Source organism: Solea solea, chromosome 7 (genome assembly GCF_958295425.1).
Source record: "Solea solea chromosome 7, fSolSol10.1, whole genome shotgun sequence".
Classification (NCBI taxonomy): Eukaryota; Metazoa; Chordata; class Actinopteri; order Pleuronectiformes; family Soleidae; genus Solea; species Solea solea.
The window spans coordinates 13,282,110-13,308,133 of NC_081140.1; the positions used below are offsets into that span (position 1 = coordinate 13,282,110).

Genomic DNA, 26,024 nt, shown 5'->3' on the forward strand with positions numbered 1-26,024 from the left:
ATTTGTCAATAAATCCAGATGTCGCCCTTCTCTCCACATTTTCCTCTTTACTCTCACTGCCTTTCGGTCTCCCTCACTTTCTCTCATTTATTTCTCTTGTTTGCCTTTATTGACTGTTTTTCTAACACCACTGATGAGCTCCCTCCTTTCCATAATTTCTGTTCTTGCCCCTTTCTTTCCCCTCATTCCTCTTTCGACCATCATCCCTCTCTTTCTGTCTTTCTCTGATACCCGTCATGCCCTTTGTCTGTTTAATTGTGATGGCCTTTTCAAGAAGAAGAAGAGGATGGAGGTGGGATACATTGGAGAAGGCAGTGTGGTGAAAGTAATAATGAATGGGGAGGAGGATAATGACAGAATTTGCTCACATTCTCTGCAGTCACCTCTGGCAGTGTTGCATTTGGATGAAGATTTTAAAAAGGAGCATAGTGGCCAGTGTCTGGTGGGTCTCAATATAACAAGAGCTCCTCTGGTTAGATAGATAATTCACATGCCATCTTGGTCTATATAGAGCAGTTAGTAGAGTTTTCCTTTTGGCACAGGAGTAAGCAGTCTTAATATGGAAAAAAGCCTTCGCTTGGGCTTGGTAAAAGATATACTATCTCGGATGATATATTCTCAGTATGTCCAAAGTTGTTTATTATATCACGCATGCAACATATGTGCAACTGTGAAGGAGTCCGTACCTTTGCTTTGATTTGTATTATTTCTGAGTTTGTGCTAACATTAGATCTACAAATTTAACTGTTGGCAATTCACATTAAACTAGGAGACATTAAAAAAAGGACTAATTAACTAATTAATAGATTCAAAAAAGGAAAGTCTGGTTTGAGTCTTGTTAATGTGGACTGAAAAATACTGGTTGCAGACACAGAGAGTTGAAAGTGAAGAAGTGACATTTGTGGCTTCATACAGGGTATATTTTTAAATCCATCATTTTTTTTAATGGAATAAATGCATAGCAAAGGTGAAGCTCTGGGGGAAACTGGGGTGATGGTTATGGTCCTAAAACTGCTAATATGCATCCTGTCTGTAACCTGGAGCTAATTTAGCTCAAAATATGGAAATTTATCCAAGAGGTAATTTTTAGTGAGAACAAGAGGCGAAAAGTTCTAAAGGTCAGTAAACCTTATAGGTTTGCTGACTGAAAAATTATAAACTTCAGGAAGACCAACTTTGGATATATGTATGTATGTATGTATATATATATATATATATATATATATATATATATATATATATGTATATATATGTATATATATATGTATATATATGTATATATATATATATATATATATATATATATATATATGTATATATATGTATATATATATATATATATATATATATATATATATATATATATATATATATATAAATATAAAAAAGAGACAATGACGACATATATAGAAGGAGAAAGGAGGACACTAACAACCAAGGAAAAGAGAGAGGTCTCAGGATGAGTGATGGTCCAGCGAAGAGAGAGGGCAGGGAGATGAAACCAGGGAAAAAGAGAAGCACACAGCCTTGACACATACTGTATGCAAAGGGAATATTAAACAGGAGTGAAGTCAAAAATTCTAGCCACAATATTTTAAACAATTTAAAGACTAATTGATGGTGTGTGGAGGCCTTGAACCACAATATTACAATAATCAGGTGTTAAAATAATTAAAATGTATTTTATAATTTGACAATTGAGTAAAATATAAACAAAGGACCAAGTACAGAGCCCTGGGGTGCTCCATATTTACCACAGGAAAATCCTGATAGACTATTAGAATAAAAATGCGTGTTCTAACTATGTGAAAGCTACATCCAAATTTTCACTTGGTCTCTGCGTCAAAAGCTGCATAGAGAGAAAGTCAGAGAAGCACAGAGATAAAATCTCAAGTCAATTATGAGCAGGAAATCAACCACTTTAGGAAATACAGGTTAAAAAGGTTAAACGTGGTTGGAAGTGACGGAGATAACATTGTGGTACTTGTGAGAAGTAAGTAAGGTTAGAAGGTTTTCGCCATGTGCTGTGGAGTTCTTTTATCTGTTTTTCAACAGTGTCAGCGAGCCAGTCTGCCCCCAGGGTTTTACGATGTTTGACATTTAGCAACACATTGGACGTAATGTACAGTAGAGCAGTGGTGGCAGGGTGAGGAGGATTGAGGATAAGTGGAGAAATGTCATGAGAATAAGACTGGATTATAAGGATTCGAATGAGTGTGAGGGAAGATGCCCTTTTACATGATGTTTAAATTTTTAGGACATATTTCTCCCTGGGTGAAACTGTGACAGGAGGGGATGAGGCTTGAAAGGAGGAAGCAGATGAGGAAAGGGAGAGAGGCGAAAGGCAGGGAACGTGTAATTGCATGTAATAGACTTGATAAGAGTGACAAGAGGATGAGGATGGTAATTGAGTAGAATTAATGAAGGAAGAGCAAGAGGATATGGAAGGAAATGAGGTGAGAAGTAACACAGAGCCACCTGTGTCTATGTTTTTTACTGCCAGTTCTGCTGCTGAGACAATTGAGGTAGAGTGGGGGATTCTGTTGTGTCTTTGACTGCATAATGTATCAGCTGAATTAAAAGAATGGAGAATGGAGTGGAGATCAAAGAAGATGCAAGAGGGGGCACGAGGAATATGAGGAACAAGTGGGGGGAGATGTCCATTTAAATTTTTAATGAGTTGCACAGATTTATAGACAAAGCTGTATTTTTGTCATTTCTTTACAAATTATAGATGTGAAAAAAAGTGATTAAAGAACGAGCAGGAAGAGGTAAACGAGACAAAAGCACTAAAGGGTGAACGGCTCATATGGAAACGGAGGGAAGTTGTGAACGTGTGAGATCTTTGCTGGAGGTCACAGGAGTTGCCACATATGGCTATATGGTTTTCTACACATTGTGATGGTCACGTTGGAGGCAATGGCTGTGAGTTGTGTGTAAGTGAACTTACAGTCATCATAAAGTCAGAGTGGGTAATACCAGGGAGAGAGTGGATGTGGATAAGAGGTGTGATTGAGGCAGTAGAGAGTAGCAGGCTTAGGTGAACTGAACTCAAGCATGTACAGAGAAAGTACAGTAAGTGTAAAGTGCAGAAATTGACAGTCGGAGCTAAAATATGAAGGAATTTTTGATGTAGCATTTCATTTATATTGTTCCCTTTCACACATTATATCACCGCAGCGGCATTACGTCCTCGGATTTTCCTCACGTTTGCCAACATAATGTAAAATCAAATTATTTTGGGGTACAGCAGTGAGAGACTGGAATAGATACTGTGCTCTGTGAAACTGATGAATGTGTGTGTGCGTGGGTGGGTTTTTGTTCAGGAGGAAAGAAGTGTATTTTGTATGTGTGTTAACCAGAGAGAGAGAGAGAGAGGGAGCAATGTCTCACACTTAAATCCCTGCTGAGACCAAAGGGAAGTAGGTTACAAGCTTATTGATTTTGACAATGGTAACAGTATGAATGTGTGCATGTTTGCTTGATGTGTGTGTGTGAGTGAGAGAGCGAGAGAGAGAGAAGAGTGCAGAGGAAGGACGGTCTGTACCATCTGCATCCTTCTTCTCTCACTGAGACACTAATTACAGGACTTTACACTTTTGCTTCACCAAACTCATCATTGACCTGACTACACACACACACAGACAGATGCACACACACACTCCTCCTCTTCCTCTCCTCTCCTGTCACGAGTCGCCATCCCCTTTCCCAAGTTTCTATCCTTCTCCCACTCAGTTTTCCTTATTTTTCCCCTAATTTCCACTCTTTATCAGCTGAAGTTGAGCTATGATCAGTGATGTCTAATAAGACTGACTTTCTATTATCTATTGACAACAAATGCAGTAAAAAAAAAAAGAGGGAACAAAGAGGGTGAAGAGTGAGGTTTGTTCCATCAAAAATGGAGAAGAGACAGACAAAAGGGAGAGGGAGAGAAATAAAGAGGGGAATCCTATCATACTCTTTGCCAGTGTGTACAACGCTTCATTAGCATAAAGTCCAGGTCACCCACTTTCTGTGGCAAAGAAACGGGTGCCACAGTGGGGAGACATTTCCTTGACATAAATTAGAGCTTTAATGATTAGTGTAGGAGCACAAGGCTTACAGCAGTGGGTATGAGAACCTTGTCTATTGGGGAGAATCTATTTATATATCTATACACAGATCCGAATCATGTATCTGTCTTTGTGAGACTGCTATTTAAGTACATCTGTTGTAGTTGCATTGATTAATAATTGCACCCTTTCTTTGGATTTCTAGGCAACTATGGTGAAAGTGGCATGGAAGCTTTCAAGGACATGGCAGCCAAGGAGGGCATTTGTATTGCCCATTCTGGTAAGAGACTTGAGAGGGATCTTCATTAAATGCTTCTCATTCACTTTGAATGCAGCATTTTCAAGAATTGCTGGACAGAGTAAGGTTGTTCTCCCTGTTACTGATGCTGGACCTAAGAATAGTGGACATCGGAAAAATATCGGATATCACGCCACCATCCCTTTTGCAACTCTCGCTATGTATGACAAACATTGCTCTGCTAACCTCCAACTCTAGCACCAAGCATCACCTGCCCTCCATGAAGCGATGATGTGACGTGTACTGCTTATTGCATCTCATTTTGTCAACACGGACACAGCGATGCTGAAGATTACTTTATTGCAGCTACCTGCTGTCTCACCTGGTCACATTTTATTATTATTATTTTGAAACCAAATGAAATTTAACTCCACTACAGATAAAAACAGTGATCCAAGTGTGTCAGGTGGTTACAGATCATGTTTGCATTTGACTTTTCTCCAGGCAAAATCTGGAGCAATGCTGGAGAGCACAGCTTTGACCGGCTGCTGGAGAGACTGAGGGCCCACCTGCCCAAGGCCAGAGTGGTGGCATGTTTTTGTGAAGGCATGACTGTCCGCAACATCCTCATGGCCATGAGACGCCAGGGACTGGTTGGAGAGTTCCTGCTCATTGGCAGGTCAGTGCAACTGCAAATTAAATTTCCTTTGTCTTGAGTTTCTCCCAATGGCTTTAAATACTGGTGGATGACACAGCATAGCAGCTTCCTTCAAGTTAAACCAAAAGATTTTGATCACCCTCTGGTTACTGGTATGAGTGTCAGTCATAAACTGCTGTCCCCTTCATGGACCAAAAGTGCTTTGTGTTTTTTTTAATTTTTTTTAATTTTGGACAAATGTTCACTTGGACTCATGATGAAACGATTATAATTCAGTGGTTGAAGTAATTTTGTGACCTATTGTTTTTTTTAATATGAAGACAATAGTGCAGTGATGGTAATAAGCTACAATTATATGGTTTATCTGACCAATATGTTCGATTCTCTTTATTACATTGGAAAGTTGTGGTTTCTGTGCTTCAAACAGCACATCTGTACAGCACAGAAGTAGTCAAGGCATGAAATTACCATTGAGCTGTCATCATTGTTTATTTGGTGTTTTAAAAAGCCGCACAGAATGAGAGGCATACTCATATTAAACACTTCCACAACAGAATATTGGGATCTCTGTTTAGTACACATTAACAAAAACAGTTTTGGAGGTGGTTTTCACATTAAGCTCTGTTCTCACTTAGATGAATCCCTCCTACGATTCATTTGCAAAAATAACCCTCAGAGTGGATCTTTATCTCTATCCGAGTGTGTGTCTGCATGTGTATATGAAAGTTGCTTTTGGTTGCCATGCCAACTGTGTAATTAGCATAGGTTGAATAATGATTTTAGCACTGATACCAATATATAGGTAACACATCGACTTTGAATAGATTGTTAACCTTATCATGCCATTAGTTTAAAACATAATTGTGTTTGCTTCTGTTTTCTTCTCCTCAGTGTCACTAAATCACAACCAGCATCATTTTTGTTGTCATCCTTCTCATCTTACTCATCGTCATCTTCATCTGCATCATCATCATCATCTCTGTCATCGTCCTGCTGAGAGTGAGGTAACATCTTAAGCCATATATTTATGTAGATAAAAGTAGGAGCAGAGATTCCATCAGAATCCTCTTCTGACGGAATCAGAAAGACTCGTGGTCTTTCAAGTTAATTTAAGTAGTGACCAGTATAATGCAAAGGCCCAAGGAGAACCTCATAAGTGCTTTCTCCTCCTCTAACCAAATACCGTAAATGTGTCTTCAAGCAGATCACTAAACTTACAACTTACAAAGTACAACTGATCCTGTGCTGGTCAGTGATGAGCACTATGAAGCAGGACATAGAGAAGTTTCCAGATTTCCAGAGTTTTGGTAATGAGTGAAAGTCAAATTGACACTCCAAACTCTAACGCTAGCATGGTTTCTCAAACTTCTCCTGCTGTATTACTGGTTTGTCAATTTGTCCTTGTTTACCCAAGTTCCTGCAAATACAACAATGAGATCAGGGTGACAATGGGAACGTCTCTCATATCAGAGAGACGGAGCAAAAGGTAATACATTTGGCAGCCAAACTCCTCTTTGACTGACGGCAGTAAAATGAGCAGTGACATGCAATTTCCAAGTTGAATGGAAATTGGAGAAAGAAAAAAATGCATAGATACAGTACAAAGATGCAGTTTTCAGGCATGACATTGGTTGTGACATTTTTCACAGGCAATGCAGCGTTTGTTTTTCTTCTTACACTTCAGAATATTCCCATTCCCATTTTGACTTCTCTTAAAAAACAATTCAGTATTTTTTCTGTGTCATAATCCAAGAATGCTTTTTGACACATGCCAAATTAAATCAATTTATTACATCAATTTTCTTAAATCATGCAACTCGGTCTTGCGATTAATGCACTTAAATCAAGTGGTCACATCATTTTGGATTTCCACTTCTACACAGTACGAAAACAAGTTTCTCAGGTGGAATAGAGAATTTATTGCCTTAGTATAATTGATACTTATCCTGTAGTCCTGTTATTGGCCAGTCTGTTTTGATTAACTCATTAATTGACTTTCTACCCTTGTTAGTGTCAGTAATATAATGGACTGTAGTTTCAAATTGGAGATGGTCATGAGTGGGTGCCTTACTCACTGGTGGGCCGTGGAAAGGAACGTCTTATCAGTAAAATTTGGCCGACACTCGTTAAACACCAGGATAATTACATTACTACAAGTGCACACACGATGAGAAAGCAGATTATTTAGTTACCAAGGGCAGAAATCAGAGTCTTCAATAGATCAGAATGAAATACTGCAAGATCGCTGCATCTGCATACTGATTTTATGACTTTGTATTTGAGTTAGTCTCACCATGAACAAACACATTTGAATAAAAACCTTCTAAACTTTATTGTAGACATTGGTAGTGATGTCTTGCCATCTCACTCCTAATATCCTCTGCCTTAGTTTCATGTGAATGTAAATGGGTAATTCTTCTTGGCCAGGCTCATATATGAAAAGTACATCCACTATTAACAGTTTTGTAATTATGATGTAAGGACAGCTTTTATCTATTAACATCACTAATATTAACGTAATACAACATCAACCTTTACTTTATATAACACCCTGACCAACAAATGATGCAGTACAGTTAAGGCCTTAGAGGACATTTATATCTTTTGTCATTTTTAAAAGCCTCAGAAATCACTCCAGTCTTTGTGTGTTACTGGATTCAAGTTGTATGTTCTGCTTCTAGAAATAATCCTAAAAACTCACATCACGTCCTCAGGATAACTATCAGAATACAAGGAAACTATGTCACTCACTCACTCACTCACTCACTCACTCACTCACACTGACACACACAGGTTTGAGCAGCGATCATTTCAGGGACTTCCATTCATTTAGCATTATCCCTAATCTTAACCGTAACCACCACAATTCAAATGAGGTTCAGCCTCATTAGGACCAGGGTTAGATCTGCATGAGGATGAGTGGGTCAGTGTTTACGACAGAAAATACAAAATAAAGAGGTGACAATTACAAGAACACACACATACACACTCTCTCTTGGGCTCTATTGATTGCTTTTTCCCCTTTAATTCCTCACGGTAACAGCAGGCTACAGACCCATTAATAAAGAGTTGGGCTGAGATGAATGTCTTTTGCCACATGATTCACACAACACGCCCAGCACTTAAGCACAAATACACGTGAATTTGGTTTTCTCTTGAACCAACCTCTTCTTTTCTTTCCTTTTATAAAACGTCTCCTTTCATGAATCTATACTGTAAATGTGTTTTAGCCACCACTTGATGCGTGTTATAGTTCCTTTGTCCCATAGTTTTATGCCGTAGTAAGAGCTATCCCATCTAAATGTACAGATTCTGATAATGCCTTTTTGCCATGGCCTTATAGCAAATATAGACCAATGCTGTCTGACAGTCATAAAAAGCTCCACAAATCCTACATCCTCTAACTGACATTTACAACACAATTGCAGATTGTGAATGTGCTGGTGGGTACATAGCTGCCTTCTGACATGAGTCCAAAGTGGCTGCATGTCTGCAAAAGTCACTGTGGACATTCTCTGGAAATTCTCCTGACTGTTTTTTAGTCGAATCCCCAGATAATGTCTGGGTGAGCTAATGTGAGAGCGCAGCCGGAGAAACTCAAATAATACCCAGCAAGTGAATGGGTGAGCGTCCTGCTGCCTGCACGTTGAAACCAGGTGACACCCTTACGCTTAGATGCTGTGCAGAATCTCCTGCTGTTGCTGTTATAACAACCTCCCGCTGCATTTGTCATGTTTGAACAGCAACCTCCAAATGCTCTGTGTCTGGAGTTCATGTCCGCGAACAGCTTTAGAGCATGGATACCCAAGCTTGGTGGATTTTGATTTTGATTCATTCATTCATGCTGCTCATATGTATGCATGTCCCAATTGCACTGCATATGTTTCTTAACAGGGAAAACAAGCAGTGACTATGATAATATATAAGGACGCACTGTGCTGCCGTTGAATGAACTGAAAGAGAATAGTTTGAAGCAAAAGGGAAAAAGGAGCCTCTCTCTGGAGATCATCCTGCCCCAGTCTGCACCCCTTCTGCCTACTGTTGCCATGGAAATATCTCCTACCATATTTGGATGAATCCAGCATAGCAGCTGGGGTGATATGTGGCGCATGTGTATGTGTTTACGTGAATGGATGTGTGGGTTGATCTATGAGTGTGTAATTGTCTGTCTAAAACTATTATGCCATTATATACTTTAGAGTTAATTTACGCGAAAGTCATTTCAGAGACTGAATGTTTTTTTGCTGATATTCTACAACCCCATCACCCTCCTCATCTCTTGAAACTCTCCATCCTTCTTAGCTCTCATTTGTGACTTAATCTTACGGTCTCTCACTCTGTCACTTCGCTGCAAATCCAGCTGGTTGTGTTGTGTCACAGTATAAGGATGTGATGTATGAGGACAGATACCAAGAACCAATTGTTTGACAGAGGTCAGACTCCTGCAGTGTCCCACTTCACACCACAGCTGTCTGCTGGCACTTATCCGCAGCTTCAAATAAGGAACTATTTTAAAACGGCCGTTAAATGGCTTCTTATGACAAAACACATGAGTGACTCATGATGTATTTAAAACCAGCCTCATCTTTGAATGTGGTTTTGAATGGTGGAGTGAGTATAAAGAAGGATTCAGAAGGCAAGAAACAGAAAACAAAGGGGAAAAGATGAATGAAGAGAGAAGAGATTTAGTGATGTAAGCACCTGAGTGCATGTGTGGCATTCATATAGCCCAGTAATGGAACATTTGCACATGCACACGTTCAGGCACTCAGATGTTGGTAGGCAGCAGGGTCTGTTCCAGTCTGTGGAGGGAGTGTTGTGAAATGTTTTGGTTGTATCACAGTAATTACAATCCATTTTTATCTACTTACAACCAAAGACTGCTGGATAATTAAATCAAGAGAGAGAGATGGTGATGGACAACATAAAAATAATTTGTTTGTGTCATTGAACAGTGCAGTTGCACTGGCTCATTTTCCTTCATATGACATCATGTCTGTGCTTCCTTACATGGAATGACGTGATCTATGGTGTGAATCTTACAACATGGAAAGTTTATCTGTGGATTCTTATTGAAGGTTCTCTTTTGACCTGTTATGTACATGCGTCTTGAGTAATCCATTGATAATTTAACAGCACTAAATTGAGATGTTGATGCTCAAATCTGAGATTGGTTCACTCGGTCAGCAGTGGTCTCAGTGGTCCCTGTTCAGACCCGCTATTAACATATGTCCTGTCAGAGTCAGAGGGGTATTTTCACACTTGGTTTCAACCCTACAAACAAAGTCAGACCAGAGTATTCTTTTTCTAATATGTGAATGCTCCAAAAGAACTCAGACACCTCTGAGGCCAACTGAACTCAAACCTCAGTAGGTAGTCCCCGGGTATGGTTGCACCACAGATTGCCTTCTGGGATAACCATGCAAAAACACTGTGATGTAGAGAGACAGAAACTACTGCACTTCTCCAGACCCTGAATTCTTGACCCTTAATTGTGGCTAAACGGATGAAACTTGTTCAATCGGATTTTTAAAAATTCACCATGACTGTACTAGCTGTTATTCAATGACTCATTCATGGGCTAACCACTTCTGCTTTAGTGTGATATTAAGGCTCATTGGCTTTTTCCATGAATTTAAAAAGGAATAAATTGGTAACACAAAGTGCCTAGAATCAGTTAAGAGTGACGATCACAAATCAAAGCTCCCCGTCCGCATGTTTATGTCGTCTCAATTTCGTGAAACTCTGCCATGACTTTCCTTTTCTGTTGATAGTTTGGGGGAAGTCCTCCAACACAGCCATTTAAATGTCTACTGAACTGAAAATAACAATACTAAATACATTTTTTATATTCAGTGCACAACTTTGCTCTCATTCTGTCTTGCTGTCAATACCCATCCTGTTCTGTTGCCTCTTCTCCCCGTCTTTGTTCTCATGTGTCTCATGTCTTCTTGACACTTTCTCCCATAGCTCCACTTTCCCATTCAATCCTTGAATCGTCTGTTGTCTGTGGTTAACTTGAGAAGGTTTGCTCATGAATGTTAGCAGTGATACCCAGGACAGCAGCTGAAACTCTTCTCAAACACTGAGTTGTTAAGAACCATGTGCAGTGCAGACACATTTTCTACATGCCCTCAAAACTATAGCAGTAAAGAAAAAAAAACATTTGTTTTATTTTCATTTTTTAGCTATATTCCCTCCTTTAAAAAAAAAGAAACGTACCCAAAAAGATATAAATGCATCGAAATGTTCCTTGTGTTATGTGTTTAACACAAGGTGTTTACAGTATGTGTGTTTATATAATTGGTTCTACCTAGGATTAAATCTACTGTAAGTGGGACATCTGTTGTTATAGCCAGTGTTTGTGGTGTAAATCCACTGTAGGTCAGTACCTACAGTTGGATTTAGCTGTTAGTTATATTTTTAATGAGATCTTGACACCACATGGAAAGACTATTACATCATTATCACATCATCAAAACACTGTGGATATTGTAATTATGCATTGATCCTGCACCAGTCGTACAGGTGAATTAGGAGCATGTTTTACATAACAGAATTAAACTTAAAATTCCATCAATCCCAAATGTACTGTATTTCACTTTCAATTTACTTTAAGATACATTAAGATACATAAATACGAGATAGTTTAGCTCTTTTTTTGTATGTATGTGTGTGTATATATATATATATATGTATGTGTGTGTGTGTGTGTGTGTGTGTATATATGTATATGTATATGTATATATATATATATGTGTGTGTTCTAAATTGCACATTTAACAAATTAGGAAGTAAGAAATTCAAAGTTAATCTACTGCACTCACATCACCCTAACCTCCCTGGATCATAAACACAGCCATTCTTTCGAACATCAGCGTATGAATGGCTGAATAAACAAAATAATAATGATAAAATAAAAAATCAAATCATCAGCCCTTTCTGCTGCTGCTGCTGCTGCTGCACATCCCTTTCAATGTTTCCCCTCTTTGTTCCCTCTGTGATAGTTGGGCTGATTAATGATTGTTAGTGATCACGGTGCTGTTAGAGAAAATCACTGAGATTTGAGGACAAAAGGACACACAGGGAATGGCAATACTCATTTTATTTCCACACTCTGACTCTCATGGCAGGGAATGAACTGGTTTTCCATTTGTATAGCAGGCACACGCACACACACACACACACACACTTGCACCGCTATTCTACTTCATTAACTTCAATCAGACAGCCTAAATAAAGTTTTATCCCTAACCTTAAACACCATAACTATAGAAATGCACAATTGATAGAAGGTTGTCAAGTGTAAATATACTGTATATTATATGTAATTTGTGTGTACTCATGGATCCATTTTCTGAGATGCAGAGATTCACACATACTCAGAATACTAATCCTTTTTACGGCCATTGTTGCGATAAAGGCTCTGTTTTGTTTTGTTTTGTTTTAGGGACATGCTAATGCTCTGAATGTTAATTAAACTTGTCTTTTACTGAGATCCATTAATAAACAATCCCAAATGTCCTATTGGGACACATGTAACCTGCTCGGTACTCTTCATCCCCTCTATCTGTTTCAATTTATATACTTGACTTTCTGTAACTCACTTTATTTCCATTATTGGAAACAAGCCCTCAGCTCTTTCTTTCTCCTCCTCGTTACAGTTGGTTTTTTAAGGCTATCTATAAAGAATTGCCCTGCTATCTCCTGGAGTTCCTGGACAGGAAATGAATTGGCCCTTAATTTAGCTCCGACTCTAGACCAGGCAAAGGTAATTAAGAGAAATATGAGCTGTAGCTCTTGTGAGAAATGACAGAGACCTAATGTAACTGAAGATGTGAATTTGGAGGCAATATTTTTTTACATAGTTTTACTACTCTTGTGTGACCTGCACAGAAACAGGATTACAGGACATAATGCAACAAATCTACTTTATTTCATTAACTGTCTGCCTTAAGTTTTTTATACGCCACATTCACCAGTGTGTACATTGATATATATATATGTATATTGTTCAATTACCTGACATGTTAATAGGTTAAGTAAGTAAGAAATGTGCAATTAGATTAAATTACTGACTAAAAGTGGTTGCCTTGGCTGGTTCTTTCATATTTATTGAAGAAACTGCCTGACATAAACTGGTGTCTGACCCTTCACACACAAACAAATCTAAACAGATGAATGTTTTTTGGCAGAATGACTATACCTGTAGGTGTTCAGTCAAAGCACTGTTTATAGCTTGGCTCTAAACTAATACTGCAGACATGGAGTATTGGCAATGCAAGTTGCTTGCACCTGTAGTAAAATGATCTACGACATCTATACTAAATTGGCCATTATCGTGTTAACCCAAACACACGCTTTTAGAAATATATGGAAAGCAAACAAAGCATGTAATGGCACATTTTAAAACACAGGCTCATAGTTAGGGATGTGTTGTTGGTTTGCTTCTCAAGCAGCTTTCTTTTCAATTTGTCCTCGAGCATCATTGATCATGTCTTCTTAGAAACAGGAAGGAAATGATAACGTGTCATTTTTCCTCATTATGTGTTCTTCAGTCAACCATAGTCCTTGATTTTCAATGAGATGAAGCCTCAGAAGGGAAAGTGAGTCAGAGGTTCATGTCTGACTGAATAAGAATTCTGCTTTGTGGTGAGTGGATGAGCTGCAGGTGATTTTTCAATCATGGCTGAATGATGATGTCCCTGTTTTGTAATGTTATATCGTGGTGGACTGGACTGCACACGTCTTCCTCTGCCGTGGGTGGAGTTGGAAAGTAAATGTTCCAGGGTGGTCCACTGTAAGCTTTGTTATTCAGACTTAATTTTTTGGCAGTGTAAATCAAACATGATGGTTGCTTTCATTTACAGCCTGACTCTGAATTGATTAATATGCTAATCTATGCAGTGCCTACTTAGCTTTAAATTTAGAATGGCACCAAGTACTGACAGCTCATGTTCTTTGATAAGGACAACGTAAGCTACCACAGTGACCTACGAAGTGTGATGTGATTGACGTCAATATGTAAATAAAGGTTAGAATTTGACAGCCGATTAGTAGGTGGTTGGCAGGTGTTGTATCAACCTAAACAAAATCAGACTATGTTGAAGAATCAGTGAATTACAGTTGGAGCCATTTAAAAGTCGGATCGGTTATTAAAGTAACATTTTCTAAAATGCAGTAGTGCTTTTAATTATTATTATTATCATTATTATTATTGTTATTTATTCAGCCATTCAGCATCACAGTGTTTGGATCAAATCATGAATTTGTGTTTGAGGGACTTCCCTCTCGACTCCAGAAAACATATATACACATCACATTTTCGTCTCCATCTCCCTCGCTTCCCATCTCTTCCGGTGAGCTCACGGAGACGGGTGTGATGTGTGCCACATCACAATCCCCCGCACTGCTTGTTTCCATAGCAACGCAGGAGACGGAGAGCGGGAAAAATATAGAAAGGCAGAGATGGAGAGAGAGTATGTGTGAGAAAGTTTGAAGCAAGAGTGAGATCCAAATGTTTACATGCTTATAACTCTCATATTCAAGTAGCACAGAGACACCATACCCTGAGCTGCTGCCACAATAAATCACTTGTAAACATATCCAAGAGACTCATGTTATGCGTTATAGAAGGAAAAAAAGGCACAAGAGCGTCATTGTAAGAAGTAAAAACAATGAGCGTCTAATCTGGTCGAGAAAGGTCCAGAGAAAAAAAAGTGGGAAACCATAACTGTTCAGTAGCAGGTGGCCAATATGAGCTAAACAATATATCACAATATTCCATCATGACGTTGCAATAAAGATATTCATGATGATATTTCACAGAATTTCAATGTTAAAGTGCTTGTTTTCATATGGAATGACGTGTACTTCCGTATAATGACATATTTATTATGTAAACTAAATCCATGCATATCAAAAACAGAGAAAATCAATAATGACATTGACAGCTTTAATTAAAACACCAAGCAGGCCTTTGTACATGTAATTAATAATGTCATTTAATGTTGAAGGCAATACATGTAGTAATGTGATAATAACAACCAATGTCGTCATTATTACTTTTATAAAAAACACTGCTAGCAAAAATATTAAGTATTAAATTGTGTTCAAACACATGATATTAAGTGGTGGGCCGCATGGAATCGATTGGGGGTGCTGCATATGGCCCGCGGGCCGTCAGTTTGGCACCACTGGCATACATGGTCTTCATGACGTTAAAATTAGCTGGGGAATCCTCTGATTCGAAGAGAATGTTATCGATGACCTTCTGGGTGAGGGATCCCTCCTCTGAGGCTCTTTCTAATGTTTTTTTCCCCTGTTCAATGAGTCTTTTGTGTTTTTTCCACACTCCATGTGGAGGATAGAGGGTGTAACTTTCTCTACACTGTAAAGCCCTTCGAGGCTGTGTAACTGTGTTAGTGACGTTGGGCTCAATAACTAACAGGGACCTGACTTGAACATGCAACCAATGAGAGCAACTAAACATGTACAAAAACGGGACAAATCGTATTCAAAAATGGTGAAGATAAATTCATGCAGCCTTTCTTGTCATTGCCTCGAACTTGTGAAAGGAGAACGCCTGTTAGATCGTCAACAGTATTAGTTTAAGCAGTTGTTAAAGTTTTAAATAAATCACAGCTGAGTGATCTGTGAGAATGTAGTTGAATGTAGAATTGTATCATCTGTATCAACTTGGCTCTCTGGGTGTAAAAAAATTAAAAGCCTCAGGGAAGAAAATCTTGTCTTAAAATGTAAGAACAGGATAAAAATATATGTCTTGCCTTGCTATAGATTTATATGATACAGGGTTTCAGGGGATACAGAAAATTCGGCTTTTTCAGTCCTGAGGAATGTGAAAATGGAAAAAATAATAATAATTATAATAAACTTTATTCATATAGCACTTTTCTTAACAAACCAAAGTGCAGACTTCATCTGACACAGTCACTGTACTAAAAATACGGCTGAATGGGTTGTGATTCGACACACCAGCAGTGTGGCACTTTTAGTAGTATTAGAGTCGAGCCGAGTAGTGCTAGAACTGTATAATGGAAAAATAAGGAAGGAACGTAGGGGCCAGAGAAGGAGCTACAGGAAGAGATAAGAGACTGGGAGAAAACAAATCAAATAACAAATGCCAATGTGTAATTAATGCATGAAATTCTAAATAGAATGTCTAACCACCTGAATGTTTCACTGACATTAGGCACAAGCAAAGGATGTGCTTGCACATGCACAAATCCATGGGCTTCGTCTGGCCAAAGAAATTTGCTGCTACAGCAAAACCATAACTTCCCCCGAGAACAGAGTTGGCTAACATCGTTAATTAGGATACACAAGAGGACATGCAGAAGTTTTCGCTGCTGCTCAGAATATAAACAGATCAGAGGATTGTACGTCCCAACGTTGGTTAGGAAACATACCAGAAATAACGAGCTGGGTTTAGCTGTGAGCAACAGATCAGTGCAGACAAAACCACAACTATCTGCCAATTACATAAAACCTTTCTCAGCAGTTTAGACGGAAGCATCTGCTTAATACTGGTGTACATGGATGCATTCAACTTACTACTGTTGTGATATTTGGTTAATCATTATTTCTGTGTTGTATGTCACATGTTTTGTCATGTTCACAACACTGACCAAATACTTATTTACACATGTGTGGGTAATGCAGCATGTTTTAATTAGAATTTGAGAAATGGCAACGAAAAACAGGAGAAGTTGAGAGATGTGTGGTCCCAATGAGATGTGGGAAACTGATCAGAGTCCAGGATAACATGGAGCTAATTTACTGGAAATCCATCTGTTCTCTCTCTCTCTCTCCCTCCCCCCCTCCCGTCATCACTTTCTCAGACTCGTGCACACACACACAGACACAAGTCTGTGGGCGATAAGCTGGATGTCTCGTTACTGGGCATTAGTTGCACCTCTTCTTGCTAATCCCTGCTGTCAAACAGTGTGTCTGTGTATGTGTGCATTTGTGCGTCGGCCCGACTAGTGTAATTATTGCCATCGCAGGGAAATAGCTCTAAATGTTGCTTCTAAGACACTGGACCATCATTAGGTTACACAAGATCGTACACTAATGGCTGTGAGTTTGTATTTGTGTGGGGGAAAAAAAGTGTTTTTGCACATGGTGATTCAGTTTTCAATTATACCATCTTAAATGTTTTTTTTTGGATATTTTTTTTTTTAGATATCTTTTTTTGCTTTTATTGGACAGAACAGTAATGCGTGAAAGGGGAAAGACATGCAGCAAAGGACCATGGGTGGATTTAAACCCGGGTCACTGCGACAGGCCTCAGACGGGACAGCTCTCCGGCACCCCCTTTGAGTTAAAGCTAAAGCAAACTGAATGAATGTCCAGGTTCTACTTCTGAAGCTTTTTGTGGGCACCTCTTGGTGTTTCCTTTCCCTCATCATCTCAAAAGTCACTCTGTGTGCAGGAATGTCGCCGCGTCGGGTAAAAAAAACTGATTCGTTCAAGCAACCTTTTGTTTTCCTATTTCCATCTGGTGTTTATATTGTTTCCCCTTTCCCCTGGCAAGCTTGGTGGTAACAGGAGCATTGATAATGCCTCATGAAAATGTTATGGATTATAAATGTTAAAGAGAAGACTGGAGAACAGAGCGCTGTGCATTGAGCGACCAAAAGCAGGGAGAAAGAGAGCAGTGTTACATTGGTGGTAAATTACCTCAGAAGGTGATCTCACAGTGTCTGCTGTGCTGAGTATCAGAGATGACGGTTTTATATGTGAAGCAATAAAAAGTGACGAGGCCAGACCTGGAGGAATAGCACAAATATACAGCCTCTTATTTTTTCCTGCTGACATCATTCCCGCCAGCCTTTGTGACTCTGTTTCTTTCTCCACTGTTCATATCGCTTCTTCACCTGGAACAGCTTGTTCCTCTTCTTTCTCAACCTCACAGGACACTGACATCTCCATTTTGTTCCTCCTCCCTCTCCCCATGTCAGTCATTACTCCCCGAGAGATCATATCTGTGTCACTTTATCCTCTCCCCCTCCGTCTTGCTCAATCCTTCCTTATCTCTGTGGCTTTCGATGTCTTTAACCTCTCCACTCCTGGTGTTTCTACCATAAGTCTCTTTGTCTGTTGCTGTTTCACTCAGGTTTGTGAGGATGGCCCTAAAAAGAAAAATGATCTTACTACAATTCTTTCCTTTCCTGCCCCTTCGAAGAAGATGAAATTGTGTCAGAATTTCCTCCTTCAACATTCAACAGGACTAGTGTTTGTCTTCCAAAAATCTTTGTAGATGCTGCTCAGCTGACTCCTGACGTCCTGACAGGGACCCCAGCTGCAGCCAAACAATGTCTGTTATCTGCGCTCCTCCATCTTTCTTCCCTCGTGCTCTTCTTCTATTTAATTAGCTGCCTTTGTCCTAATTCTCCCGCTTTCTTTCTTTTACAAATTTTTCCTCATTAACTCTTTTGTCGTTAAACATTTAGCCAACTCGTAACCTCATGAAAACCTTATTCATATGGTAAAGCTGGCTTGTATGGAGATTTAATTCAGGTGTGAACCTCATCATGTCCATTCAGTTTGGCACAGAGAGGGAGGGAGATATATCTTTCCTTATAGGTGTACAAACAAAATCTTAAAATTCACTTTGTCTACGTTGTTACTGAATGAAGATGGATTAGTGTCCAAAATGGTTGTTTATTAAAAAAAATAAGAATAAATAAAACTGTCTGAACATGTACACAAGTATGCTGAAAATGCAGATGATTTTTCTTTGGACGTTTTCTACATGATGGATGGAAGACCATGAAGGAGCACGTTTGAACAAGCCCTGAAGGTCAATACATAATGATTAAGTTATCATGGTAAAAATTGAAAGTGTCACATAATTTTTCTCCATTAGGCCAAACCTTTTTTACATCTTTTCCCCTCGAAGGAGTTACTCCTGAATGAAAGGGAATGAATGAATGAATCACTTCTCTTCTCTAATCTTTTAAGATCAAATTACTGAATTTCAATGGTGAGATGTAATTATGGATGTCGAATTTTGCAAAATAAGTTGCAAATGTAAACAACAGGGAGAAATAGTCAAATGGGGAGTGTGAATCAAGGAAACGAGATGAGTCAGAAATTAATATACGATGGCAGATGGTGACGAGAGAAGGTTGAAATTAGGAGGATGGATGGTAGATAGATAGATGCAGGACAACCAGCCTAAGTCATAATAAGACAAGTATGAAGAAAGGATGAAGAAACTTCAAAAAAGGCAATGAGAGGATTTGGATGTGGGGACAAAAAAAAGGAAGAGTAAACGGATGCGGCGAGATAGTGTCAAAAACATCGAGGGTAATGAAGTGTGGCACAACTGAGTGAAAGAGAATTTGATACCAAGGTAAACAGGCGTGGGTTGTGTGCGTGTGTATTTGTGTGTGCATGTGATTGAATGACAAGCGAGTAAAGCAGTCTGATCACTGATATAATTACACAGATGGCTACACTCATGCATTCATCTCTTCCTCTGACACACACACACACGCACACACACACACAGCCACACGCGCACATACAGTACAGGGTTTAGTGCTATTTAGTGCTGTGACGTCTGTGTGTGAGACAGTTGAGGCATTTTGTCTAATGAGTTTTGCTGTTGTCATGGTGAACTCTGACCTGTTTGGCTGATGCTGTGGTTTATAAAGTGCTTGATATTTTCTGTTGGTATTACTATGGTCTTTTTTTTCTAGATGTACTCAAATGTATGATGTTGATAATATAACTATTATATAAATATAAATATTGAAAAGGGGCTATAATTGAGATATGCAACTAGAGATTAAAAAAGCCCTCCTCCCCAAAGACTTGAGCTTACCAGTCCTCCACAAACTGAATGATGGGTCTACACCTAAACCATTTTTCCACAACATAAACATTTTGAAATGCACCCACTAAAATGTCTAAAAACTCTCCCAGAGAGACAACAATCAGACTGCTAAATATCAAAGCACACCTGTAAATTGAGGAATGCAAAGTCAAATATTATATGCTAATGAAAACAATTACCACTGCGAAATACAGTTAGTATGTTGTATTATTATTGTTTTAGATATTGAGAAACACCATGGAATTTTCAAGCTACAGCATGTGGTTAATTTTAGTAAAATGATTTCATTATTTACAGCAGATATAACGTTGGTGATACTGTAGCATGATTTACTGGGCTACAATATTTTATTTAAATGTTATGTCATACAAAGAATGTCATCTGTCTGTGTGTGCTGTGTGTGTCCTTTCCTGGTCAAGGTGTCTGTCCAGCTAATTAATGCTGTCAGGTTTGGTTGGTGAACTGCTGGTGTGTGTGTGTTTGTATGTGTGCACTATGCATGGTTGTAAGCAGCAGATGCTCATCTTGAATCTCCGCCAGGTTGCCATGGCAGCCAGAGAGCGGGCGATTTGCGGTCGGGTGGCATTTTATTATGGAACCCATCACAGATTTATGTCGGATTCAGATGTTTTGTCTGTAATCAAATGTGAACCAATTCTCCTGCAATGGTAATGAAATTTTATTTCCAGTGATGAATGTGCCCACGCTCTCTGCTCTCTACTCCCACCAAACACAACATTGGCTCAGCACATCAGTATGCACATCTGTATCGTGAGCAAACAAATCACGACCGAGGTCAAGGGGAAGCAGTAACACAGAGGAACATGTATGTAAGCTGTGCTTCATCCAGTGATCAAATATTACCTTCTCACTCTAACTCAGAGTAAATGTTCAACCAGTGACCTTGTTCATCTGTGAGGGCGCAATGATACAATCAGCTCAGAGTTCATAGACTAATAAAAACAATCATTTTAACTGTGATCTTAATCATGTTCTCTCTGACCCAAGACGGCTCAAAAATACTAATTAATTTAACACTCAGGTAGATCCATATTCTGTATCTATGAACCTAAAGCGCAGACATGGGACACATGGACTGTTTTTTTTCAAACTCGAGTAATGTCTGTGATCTATGAATGTAGAGGTGCATACAGTAAGATGAGCCTAGAAGATGATTACAAGTGAATTTTTGCTCACTTTGGAAATCAGTCTGAGCTGGAAAACACCGGAAAAATGCTTGTCATCAAATTGGTCAGGGAATTTATCCATTTACCGCTTTTCCTGAAAAGACAATAAAAAAGCCACTTGAGTTAAATTAAGTCACAAAACCACATTGTATTAACATATTTTTGTTTTTTTAGATGTAAATAATAATAATAATAGTAATAACTTTGGTTTCTAAAGTGCCTTTCACGAAACCCAAGGTCGTAGAGATAGAAATTAAAAGAGCGCTCTGATTTATTTTTTTGTCCATTCTCATGTTTTTATCTTATAAAATAATGTCAGGTAACATCCTTGTTCAGTTGATAACATCTGGGTAACTGTCAGCTGCAGCCTTAGATAATTGGTAGACAGTGATTCAAATAAGAATCAGTTGAAAATTAATAATCCCTCACATATGAGTCTCAGTTTTAATTCCTGTAAATTCTTGGAAAGAATGGAAAGAAGAATGTCCCGAGGCCCCAGTGTAGCACATTGGCTTATAAAGGTTCTCATTAAGGTGATGCAATGGCCTACAACACTGGCCACACTGTACTGTAACGCAAACAGTATTTCCAGTTTAGGTAAAGACAGGTCGCCTGATGTTAATTAAATAGTGAGTAGAATAAAGTCTGTGTGTCTGTCCACACGCACGCTTAAACTTAAAATCCAGTGTGCTTTAATGAGGCACAAAGTACAGACAGCAGGTTGAGCGTGGGTTGGGAACCATGGTAACAGCCTTGGGCTCCTAGATGTGTGGAAAGACAGTATGAGAGAGAGAGAGAGAGAAAACCAGGATGTGGTTATGATAAAAAAAACAAAACTATTTTGATCAGAAATAGTGAGTAATCGATCATGTGAAGATACTCTTTCCACACTGATAGTGCATGTATACATGAAGCCTGAAGGCTTCTTCTAAAGCCATGGCAGCATCGCCCACACAGTTACCATATGTACTGTACTAGTAAACGTTTGTGTGTGTTATGTTTACAGCACATTAGACCATAAATGCTGGTGTCTTTTTGACATGAAGACAAAGCCTTAATGTATGGTGTATCCAGGATTTGTGTGACTGGATGGAAGTTGATGGTTTACTGTGTGTACAGTATGTAAAAGCAGGACGGAGATGTGTGTGTGTGTGTTGAGGGCGGCTGTCAATCATCGCTGGTCACCCAGCGCATGTTCCGCCATGATTTCCTGGCACTTTTTAATTCAAAGTATTCGAAATGTGTTGATAAAACACAGTAGCTTTTCCCCTCCAATCGTATTTATTTCATTTCTGTGATATTTCATTTAGGACAGTTGGCTTAAAGCTTTTTGGTGAGCTAGTGAGAATAAGTCAAGGTCACAGATTGGGTTCAGAACTTCTGCTGCAAAACCAGATTTGGGGGAATTAGGTTTTTTTTATTTATTTTTTTTTTAGAAATAATGTATCCATGAAGGGTGTGTGTGTTGTGTCATTTTGGTGTCTGAGGAGCTGCAAGTGTAGTCTACTGGGAAACATGCCAAACAGGTGGCAAGTCACAGAAGAAAAGGGGACAAGTGGAGGAGAGAAAGCAAGAAATTAAAAAGTGCACCACAAAGACAAAAAAAAACAAACATTTGTAAACAACGTATGTGACAGAGGCACCGTGGTGTCTACAGTATATCACTTGCATCCATGAATGAGTAAAATGAAAATGAGAATAACAGTAGAGAGAAAGAGGAGGACATGTTGACAGATGGATGCAGTGGAATGTGACAGAGTTAGAGCAATGGGAGGAGAGAAAAACAATGAAGGGGCTCACGGGAAACCTCAAGGTGTTAATGAGTGAGGGTGAAAGAGACCAATGAAGAGAGAAAACTGTAAGAGAAATCTATTGAAGGGATGAAAGTGACTGACAAATGATCAGTAAGTCTCTGATTCCCTCACTTCTCCTTTTTTACTCTTCTACTACTTGTGGCTTGTGCTGTCAATACATCATTGTGTTAACCACTGACTAAACGCAAGTACCCCCATAAAAATCCAAAGTCTATTGCTTTCTTCCTGCAGAGAAGCAGTTGACCAATAAGCACAGTGTGATTATACAACTCAGCGTTGCATTGGTTTGCTGGCTGAGGCCAATCAGGAAGTGCGAATATAGTGAATAGCCACCATGGGGCAACTCTGCCGATTTGCTAAAAGAATTCAGTTTGAATAGAAATCTATGGGAAAATGAGCCTCATTCTCATTCAGTTTACTATGTAAACATTTTCCTGGAGTACAATAGCAAACGTTGTCAATTTTGTAAATTATGTTCATGTTTAGAGGAAAATAGGCGATAAAGCACAGCCCATATTAGCGGAAACCAGTGTGATTGACAGCTGGTGTTGTCCAATAGGAGTCTGATTGCAGGTGATGTCTATTTATTTTGTCATTATTGTGAATCTTGAGGCTTCAAAACAGGTTTCAGCTGATATTCTTATTTGTGACGACATGACCGGTTACTACTTCATCATCATCTGTACCATATGGTAATGAATGATGGATTAACCTAAATCAGTTGTTGGTCATTTACCATATGATGTAATTTTCTGATTTAAAAGGCACATCATGATGACACCACACTAACTATATGAACATAAATTAGTTATAAATACCTCTAAAATTGCAGTGTAATATGGTGACATCCTTATGATATTGCTACATATTTTAGCAGATTGCATGTTTTCATGATGTCTCTTGTTATTCCAAACTAGTTTGCTGAGAATTCATCCATGCATTTTTTTATTTTTTGCATAAATACACATACACACACACAAATTAAATTAAAACAATATCCTACTTTGAGCTTGGGCAGAAAACGGGGCAATTATGTTGATATCAACTGCCACCATTTTGCAAACATAATTATGCACATTTACTTGTATGTTAACAGGCATGGTCTATCATATAATGGATAGCAGTGGTTTTTGACAAGAGTTCTGATGCAAAAACAACAAAACGCACAAGAGGAAAAAGAAGGACAGTTAGAGAAACACAAATGGTGACAGACTAAGATAGCAATATGCACACACACACACACCTCCATGCAAACATTGGGTCTCCAATCAGACTGAGGCTAAAAGGACTGCTGTAGGAGAAAATTAGTTTTGTTCTCTGGAGGCTGAGAGAAAGAGAGAGAGAGAGAGAGAGAGAGAGGGAGAGGGAATGTAAATTTCCATTGGAAGAATTTAAGATTATTGTTGTGCTTGAGGCCATGTTGGCAGTAGTTGTGAAATAAGTGGAAGTCTTTCACGTCCGCTTCTCTCTTTTTTATCCATTTTTCTCATAAAAGTGCACACATGCCCTCTTTCATAGGTCACATTTGGGGACTTCAGCAAGCCATTTATTTTTCTGGGGAAGTGCCCGAAACCAAACCATAGAACTCTGCTTGCCTTGCACTAAGCCTAACATTAACCACTGGCCCAAAAATTGGTCTTTTTTTACAAATGGGACACAACATTTTCCCCAGTTGGACAAGCCATCCTCAAAAGACTAGTTTTATTTCTAAATTTGGTCAATATTCCATATTAGTTACCCACACATGCAGGCACACATAGTGCCATCTGTGCTTCCTTAAGGAACAATCATCCCAAATATCTTCCAAAAAATGCCAACTACAGCGATACATCTCCACAGTGTTTGTGTGTAGGTTGTGAGGCAGTTATAATTGTCTTGCTGGTGTGTGACTGGGCATGGCTGCTGAGCTGCAGCCAAAATACTCCTTTTGACCTAGTTCATCTCAGCGCTCGGCTGACGTGTGTGTGTGTGTGTGTGTCTATGCATAGTGTTTGTGTATCTAGAATTTTGGACATTGCCGATTATGATGCAAGATTTCCCTCCCACATGTCTTCTGACTTTCTGCTTATCTTTGTATTTGAGCCTATTTTCAGCGGGCTTCGCCCTGATTTGCCATTTCTGCACGCCTGTCTCTGTTTCCTCCTCCACCTCAGTTTTTTCATCATTGGTCTGCTCCTGCAATGAGACGGGGACACTTGCTACATAAATGTATTGTGTGTATGCGTGTGTAGTGTGATACAGGCTTCATTTGTTATGATGACTTATTAATGGCTTGTGCATCCCTTCTCAAATTCACCTAATGACATGCATGCTAACTGTTTGACAGACACACACACACACACATAAAGCAACATTTTGTGCTGTAATTCCAACTCTATGAAGGAGGCAAAGTCTAAAGAAATCAACCTTGCATCCTCTGTTCTCCACATGCTCACCTCATCAAGCCCATTATTTCAACTATCAGCATTAGATCCTGTCAGGGCTGACCCCATGAAACACTCACAACCCCACAGGGCTAATTAAACCTTTGCTATAACCAGTCAGCCACACCTGTGACACAGTCTCTTAACTGTCAGGTATTAGAGGTTCTCTCACTCAGAAACTGATGAGATTTAAAACTTTACTACTGGCATAATGACTTCAATCCACATCCTCGATCACATCACAGTCAGATATAGTCCTGGAGAAATAGTCTTTCATAAGGGAATTCACACCAGACATGATGTTTATCCGCTATTATCATGTCGCGCTGTGTCTTTATGGTTCCCAAAAACAGGGAAAGGATGTATGTTTGTCACTGTCACTTAGTTGAAATGAATAAAGGAATTCCTCAATCCATCCGCTGTGCTCTGCCTTTTCTTGTTTTTCCATCCTTCTACACTTTCTTTCATTCTGCTCGTCTCTGCCCTCCAACAGCAGCATACCTTCTTGTTGCTATGCAGGACAAAGTATCTGCAGACAGGAACTGTCTTCCAGTGAATGTTATTTGAATGTCGTTTTGTAATAGTTTAGCAAAACAATGCGGAAAGTAGGGTGTGTGTGTGTGTGTGTGTGTGTGTGTGTGTGTGTGTGTGTGTGTGTGTGTGTGTGTGTGTGTATGTGTGTATATATATATATATATATGTGTGTGTGTGTGTATTGTCAAAATTTGCCAAACAATGAAGCACATATTTTAATCTTTATATAAAAATAAAAAAACTTTTCTTTCC

The 26,024-nt window shown here is 39.0% G+C and overlaps 1 protein-coding gene across 1 annotated transcript in view; it reads left to right on the forward strand.

Annotated features, from left to right (window-relative positions):
- The window catches only part of grm5b (glutamate receptor, metabotropic 5b), a 54,888-nt gene that overhangs the window by 9,903 nt on the left and 18,961 nt on the right, over positions 1 to 26,024 (forward strand). The window contains exons 5-6 of the mRNA XM_058633830.1: positions 4,258 to 4,332; positions 4,795 to 4,969. Coding sequence (XP_058489813.1) covers positions 4,258 to 4,332; positions 4,795 to 4,969 — 250 coding nt within the window. The remainder of the gene's footprint in view (positions 1 to 4,257; positions 4,333 to 4,794; positions 4,970 to 26,024) is intronic.